Raw genomic sequence first — 7,406 nt, 5'->3', positions numbered from 1 at the left:
AACTACATGTACGACACATACGGGAGTAGAGTCCTAATTGAAGACAACTTGTATGACACATATGGAAGCAAAGTCCTAATTGACTTCACATTCCAACACTTGTTACATGTCCAATGAATGAAACAACCATGCATACATTGACACATAAGGCATACAATAATAATGAAATTATGCACATGTTTTACACTAACCATTTTTTAACATTTTCATAGAGGTCAATAAAGATGTCATTGAGTTCTCTCCCATAAATAGAAAAGAAAGTTGGTCAAAAATAAAATCTAGGCTAACTCAACAAAGACATGATTGAATTCTCTCCCATAAATAAAATTGATGTGACATAGTAGAGCTAAAGAGATTAGTTTTGTTGACAAATGAAAAAATGATTGATCAAAACTAAATTCTTAGACAACTCATCAACGATGTGAGTTTGTTCTTTCCTTTAAATATGACCTTTAAATGGAACAAATAATTGATAAAAAGAAATTTTTAAACAACGCAACAACGAGTTAACTCATGGTTTTGGCTCTTACTCGAACATTATACAAAGAGATTCCCGACCTATTTGTGCAGGTTAGCTTGAGCTACGAACAATATCATAGTCTTTGAGTTTGTGTTTACCTTGCTCCGTTGAAAGGTAGTTGAGGGGCGTTTGTTTGATTTTTATATAATGTACTTTTCTGTTTCTAAACAGATGAAGAATGCAACAGCGTTGGGGCAAGGCATGAACTGGGAAGTGATGGACAAAACTGGGATGGATATGTGCCAGTTACTGGTGAGTTGGGTATAAACCTTTTCAATTTGCATCTTTACTAAGAAAATCTTCCATGAATAAAAACATGAGAAGCTTGAGAATCATGTATAAAATCAGTTCAAACACACGGGCTTGTAGAAGCTGTCTTAGATGACTTAGCAACCTCTATGCAGGAATTGTGTATAGTTTATTCATAAGTTACATGTTATGTCAGATGACTTCATGATATAGTTTTCCATAATGTACGGCCTTAAATCATCAAAGACATCTCAACAAAGCGAAAATGACTTGGTAATCTCTGGTTTGTAATCATTATATATCTACCGAAGAAGGAAGAAAGGTTCATGTGGTGATTCATGAATAGATCTAGAAGGGTCATGATGCTTATGTTGATTTTTTTTAAACAAACCCAATAAGCATCTGTTAGAGTTCTATATGGTAAGTGATCAAAGGAAGCTATCAAATAGACTAATTATTGATAGAAAATATAGCGATTCATTTTCATTTTAATTAAGTCATGAATTGATTGTTTGCTGAAATTAAAATATGCTTTTTATGAATATTAAGATTCACGTGTCACTTATTTTATAAATCTTTTGTACCAAATTAATCTTAATATTATTTGTAAGTCATTCATAAAAGGTGAAAGTTTAATCAACTAGTTACTATTTGTCAAGGTAAACCATCTTGATTCTTATAGTTGTTTTAGGTGCACATCTCTCTCTCTCTCTCTCTCTCTCTCTCTCTCTCTCTCTCTATATATATATATATATATATATATATATTCCTTGAGGTAGTAGTGATGTGGGGAAATTAGTAAGTTATGAAAATGTTGTTTGTAGGTGCTTAAGGGAGTGTGATATCTATACATAGATGTTATCGAATTGAAGACATAGGAGTGATAGAAGTTTATGTGGTGTAATCTTACATTTGAATACAATACATTCTTGTCCTCTCTTCTTTTTGGATTTTATTATGATTTTTTTTCATATAAACCCTGTGTTGTAAGATTATTCACCTAGTGTTTCTTGCGTTCCCATGCTCCTAATTTGTGTGTTGTTGTTTCTGCTATCTTATGACGATTTCATCTTCTTTTCATTAATATTTTATATTTGTATAAGGTGGTTATTTAAATTATGTTAAAGTGATTTAGTAAAGTATGATAACAATATTGAAACTCCCCATGATGATTCCATGCTAAGCCAATTTAACAATAGAAAAATAGAATTTTATATTTTCATTTTGTGGTAGCCTAAGCCTTACTAAGGGATCAAGGTTTCATCAACAATGATAAATATTCTTTTCCATTATGGTTTTACAAGAGTAGCAACTTTTATTTAGGGGATGGTAAAAATTATCTATAAGCAACTAGTTAATGTTTATTGAGGTAAATCATCTTGGTTATTGTAGTGGTTTATGATGTGTGACATCTTGACTCTTATAGTTACCATTAAATTATTATTAGAAGTATTTAAACACCTTGCAATTAACAAAAAAATTAGTTGGACCAAATGGAGCATGTTAGTGATTATTTTGCAACCTACATTTATTAAAAGAAAAGTCGTAGATTTTAAGGAGTTCTGCTATGATATGAAACTAACTTCAACATCCATTTTAATTTGATACTTTATGTACTCATATCTATTATAAATTTATATTTTTATTATATTATTGTATTCATTTTGCAAAGGAAATGTTGTTAAATTTCTACATGTTTCACAGAGTCTCCTTATATGATCTAGTAGACCATGGACATCTATATATAGTCCTTCAAGTAGTAGTGATGTGGGCAAATTAGTAAGTTAATAAAATTTTGTTTGTAGGTGCTTAAGGGAGTATGTGAAATGAGTAAAATATCTATGCATAGATGTTATGTAATTGGAGATATAGGATGTGATGTAAGTTAATGTATTCTAATCTTACATTAGAATACAATACATTTGTTTCCTCTCTTCTTTGTACATTTTAGTTTGAAAGGGATTTTTTCAAATAAATCTTATGTTCCGAGATTATTCATCTATAGTTTCTACATTCTTATGTTCCTGATTAGTGCATCATTGTTTTTGCTATCTTAAAGTGATTTTAACTTATTTTTATTAATACATTACATTTTTATAAGATGGTTGCTTAAACCATGTAAGAGTGGTTTATTAAAGCATGATAGCAATATTGAAACTCACCAAGGTAATTCCATGTTAAGACAACTTAACTGTAGACAAATATAATTTTTATATAAATTATTTTTTAGCAGTCTAAGCCTTAATAAGGGATCAAGGTTTCATGAAAAATGAAAAATATTATTTTCCATTATGGTTTTACAAGAGTAGAAACTTTTATTTACTAGGGGACAACAAAAATTATCTACAAGCAACTAGTTATTGTTTATTGAGGTAAAACATCTTGATTCTTATAGTGGTTTTTGATGTGCAACTTCCCATGAGATTATTTCTTATATTTTAAATCAATTTTTGGATTATTATTAAATGTATGTAACCCCATTTCAATTAACAAAAACCTTAGTTGGGCCCAAATGGAATATCTTATCAATTTCGCTAGAAAACATACATTTATCTATTTAAAGAAAAGTTGTAGATTTTTAAGGAGATCTACTACGATGTGAAATCAAATTTAACATCTATTTCATTTTAATACTTTATGTAATTGTATCAATTGTAAATTACTATCTTCATTAGGTTAGTATATTCATTTTGTAACTAAAATTTTATGAAATTTCTACATGTTTCATAATTCTTTTATGCAATTTATTAGACAATTGACATCATCATCAAAATTATCATACATTATGGATGCTAATATGAATTTACTTACCTATTTATGAAGTGAATTATTTATAATGCCACATTCTTTAATCATGTTTTGAAAAAACCTGGTAGTAAATATTACTTTAATAAGATGACAATAACAAGTTTCAAAGAAATTATTTGACTTCATGTACCTAGCACTAAAATTCCTTATCCTTCAATAAAGTTAAATACAAAAAGATAAACAACTACAAATATTTAAATAAAACTCAGGTGAAAAAAATAATTGATAAGAAACAAATATTTAGACAACTCAAATGAAACGTGAGTCTCTACTATCCCTTAGGTTTGACTTTTACATGAACTCTATCCAAACAGATCTCTGGATCTATTTGTGAATACTTAGACAACTCAAATGAAATGTGAGTCTGTACTATCCCTTAGGTTTGACTTTTATACGAACTCTATCCAAACAGATCTCCGGATCTATTTGTGAATACTTAGACAACTCAAATGAAACGTGAGTCTCTACTATTCCTTAAGTTTGACTTTTACACGAACTCTATCCAAACAGATCTCCCCATCTATTTGTGAATACTTAGACAACTCAAATGAAACGTGAGTCTGTACTATCCCTTACGTTTGACTTTTACACGAACTCTATCCAAACAGATCTCCGGATCTATTTGTGGAGCTTAATTAGCTTAAGCTACGAACAATATCCTCAAAATGGTAACATTTTCGTATAGAAGCAACGCTTATTTTCCATGCAGATTTGGAAATGCTTTAATTTCAGTCGATTGATTGCATAAGTGAAAGGTTTAACAAAAACATTATGTTGGTTTTTCACAGGATCACAAATGGTGGAGTGAGGAAACAGGGGCCAATAGGGGAATAGGCTTAGAGATCGTTCGCCAGCTGGCGTGCAAGGGCATGACTGTTGTGCTTACGTGTCGCAACGAGAAGAATGGACTGGCTGCCATGAAAGATTTGGGTGAAGCGGGACTTGACAACGTTCATTTCCACATATTAGATGTGCAGAGCTCCCAAAGTGTTTCAGATCTGGCCCAATGGTTGAAAACCATGTTTGGAGGATTAGATATTCTGGTAACGATATGATTTAACTCTTTGAGTTTGTGTTTTATCTTGCTGCGTTGAAGGGTATTTGTTTGACTTTATGGGATGTAATGTTCTGGTTTTTAACAGATAAACAACGCAGCAGTGGCGGGGCAAGGCGTGAACAGGGAAGTGATGGAAAAAGTGTTTGGATTTGGATTGATTCTTTCCCGTTTCTCTCTTGATTCTTTCCTATCTTGTAGATGATTCTTTCCTATCCTGTGGATAATGTTGCTGTATGCTTGATTCTTTTCAATCCTGTAGATAATGTTCCTGCATGCTTGATTATAGGACAGTGTGTATATGTACCTGTAGACGCATTGTAAGACTGAAGAATGAAAAAAACTATTCTTCTCAATTTCTGATTTCAAGTTGGTATCAGAGCTTCGAAGCTTGAATCATTTGCACCCTTCTTTGAACCATGGCCGATGCAGATTCGGAAACATCTGGGACCAAATCTGCTCCCATTATTATTCAATCTGAAGGTTCATCGTTCAAGGCAGGGATTGTACTCGATGAAACAAACTATGATTTGTGGTCTCAAATCATGGAGATGCATATTGCTGAGACGGAGAAACTCTCTTTCATTCGTGGTAATTCACAGCCACCGACTGAGAAGGATGATAAGTATGAGAAGTGGTATGGAGACAATCAAAGGGTCAAGAGATGGCTGTTGATGTCTATGTCCCCAGAAATTATGAAGCGATACATTCGCTTACCCACCGCTCGAGATATTTGGAAAGCTCTTTCTAAAGCGTTTTATGATGGAGCAGACGAATTGCAGGTGTTTGTCTTGAATCAGAGGGCTTTCTCTGCCAAACAGAATGGCAGAACACTCTCTGTGTATTATGGAGAATTAACTGAGATTTTTGGTGAGTTGGATCATCGTGATAAGGTGATCATGGAGAGTGAGAACGATGTTGAATCTTACCGAAAATCAGTTCAGCAACAAAGGGTGCATATTTTTCTTGCTGGATTAGATGGTGAATTCGAACAAGTCCGTGGTGAAATTTTGAGGAAGGATCCTATTCCCAAATTAGAAGCATGTTATGCATTGGTCCGCTGTGAATCTGTTCGATGTGCAACGATGATTGAAGAACCAGAAAAGACTGAAGCTTCAGCCATGGTGACTCGATACCGGTCTAATCAGAACCGACCTTCTCAAGGCCAGCCTAAAACCACTGATGGTGCTGATAAATCCACCTACAAATGCACCCATTGCAATCAAATTGGTCATACCAAAAGTCACTATTTTGAACTTGTGGGGTATCCAGAATGGTGGGATCATAGCCATGATTCATGGAAGAGGAATTCCAAGAAGACCTCCAGCGCTGCGGTTGTTGAAACAAAGACAATGGATGATGTTGCTGGACAACTCTCAGCATTAGCAGCAGTGGCAGGTAATGGTGGTAAGGTTTTAAATATGTCTACACTTGTTTCTAATAGTGCATGGATAATTGATTCCAGTGCTATGGATCATATGACATTTGATTCTAGACAGGTCTCACCCCTTAAATCGTCGTCACAAAAATTTGTTTCCACTGCCAATGGCTCTTCGACCCCAGTTATTGGAGAAGGGCCCTTACCTCTCACTGATACTTTGAATCTAGATTCTGTTTTAGTTGTTCCATCTTTGGATTACAATTTGTTGTCAGTTTCCCAAATCACCACTGCCTTACTTTGTGTTGTAATTTTTTGGCCTGATTTTTGGTGTTTAAGGACATCTGAACGAGGCAAACGATTGGTTGTGGTGTTAGACGAGGAAAGTTGTATTACTTGGACTTGGTGTCAAAGAGTTCGGACAAGCTGCGTCAAGCTCTAACGGTGGATGGCTCTGAGGGAGAGAAGTAGAAATCTGAAATCTGGTTATGGCATCGACGTTTGGGGCATGCTTCCTTTGGTTACCTGAAGAAATTATTTCCTAGTTTATTTGCAAAATTTGATATTTCTAGTTTCCGGTGTGAAGTTTGTGAACTTGCAAAAAGCCATCGTTTTTCGTTTCCATTAACTTTGAATAAAAGTCCAGTTCCTTTTATGATCATACATTCTGATGTTTGGGGTCCGTCCAAAGTCACTACCTTGGGTGGACCATGTTGGTTTGTTACTTTTATTGATGATTGTACCAGGATGACTTGGGTAAGCTTGATGAAGTCTAAAGGTGAAGTGAACTTGTTATTTAAAATTTTTTATAAGATGGTTCACACTCAATACAATACACAGGTTCAGGTTCTTCGTAGTGACAATGGAGGCGAATATTTGAGTTCTGAACTTCAGCAGTATCTGGAAGCACATGGAACTATTCATCAAACTACTTGTTCCAATACACCTCAGTAGAACAGGGTGGCCGAGAGGAAAAATCGTCACTTGTTGGAGGTTGTCCATGCTTCATTGATAGAAGCCCATATGTCATTGTCCTATTGGGGTGAAGCACTTACCTCGGCAACATATTTGATCAACCGGGTACCCTCCAGCACTATTGATTTCCAGACACCCTCCCAGGCTCTCGCTGAGGCGATTGTTGCTCCAGCCATCCCAAATTTACCTCCTCATATCTTTGGTTGTGTAGCATTCATACATCTCCATAAGCATCAACACAACAAGTTATCTCCTTGAGCTTTGCGATGTGTCTTTCTAGGATATGTTGCTTATCAAAAGGGGTACCGATGCTATCATCCTCCAACCCAACAAATGTTTATTACATTGGATGTAGTTTTTCATGAAGACTCGATGTATTTTTCCGTTGAGCCTAAACTTCAGGGGGAGTACTAGAATGAAAT

At 34.5% G+C, this 7,406-nt stretch overlaps 2 protein-coding genes across 2 annotated transcripts; both read left to right on the top strand.

The window, feature by feature from the left end:
- Positions 1-620: 620 nt before the first annotated feature.
- LOC131875375 (short-chain dehydrogenase/reductase 2b-like) lies at positions 621-4,955 on the top strand. Its single transcript, XM_059219485.1, has 4 exons — positions 621-772; positions 4,366-4,620; positions 4,720-4,801; positions 4,894-4,955. The coding sequence occupies exons 1-4, from the start codon at positions 668-670 to the stop codon at positions 4,953-4,955; spliced, it is 504 nt and encodes a 167-aa protein (XP_059075468.1). The 5' UTR covers positions 621-667.
- A 95-nt stretch (positions 4,956-5,050) lies between these two features.
- LOC131875374 (uncharacterized) lies at positions 5,051-6,451 on the top strand. Its single transcript, XM_059219484.1, has one exon. It carries the CDS (start codon positions 5,051-5,053, stop codon positions 6,449-6,451), a length of 1,401 nt encoding a protein of 466 aa, XP_059075467.1.
- The last annotated feature ends 955 nt before the right edge of the window (positions 6,452-7,406 follow it).

The sequence above is a fragment of the Cryptomeria japonica genome, chromosome 4 (assembly GCF_030272615.1).
Source record: "Cryptomeria japonica chromosome 4, Sugi_1.0, whole genome shotgun sequence".
Taxonomy (NCBI): domain Eukaryota; kingdom Viridiplantae; phylum Streptophyta; class Pinopsida; order Cupressales; family Cupressaceae; genus Cryptomeria; species Cryptomeria japonica.
Note: the sequence above shows the minus strand (reverse complement) of the source record. Positions and strands in the feature narration are given on the sequence as shown.

Bases quoted from the DNA above. Each gene is read 5' to 3' on its own strand.
- LOC131875375 (XM_059219485.1), top strand. From the start codon at position 668: ATGTACTTTTCTGTTTCTAAACAGATGAAGAATGCAACAGCGTTGGGG. The intron at 773-4,365 runs GTGAGTTGGGTA...GGTTTTTCACAG, and splicing joins TGGATATGTGCCAGTTACTG to GATCACAAATGGTGGAGTGA. The intron at 4,802-4,893 runs GTTTCTCTCTTG...TCAATCCTGTAG, and splicing joins ATTTGGATTGATTCTTTCCC to ATAATGTTCCTGCATGCTTG.
- LOC131875374 (XM_059219484.1), top strand. From the start codon at position 5,051: ATGGCCGATGCAGATTCGGAAACATCTGGGACCAAATCTGCTCCCATT.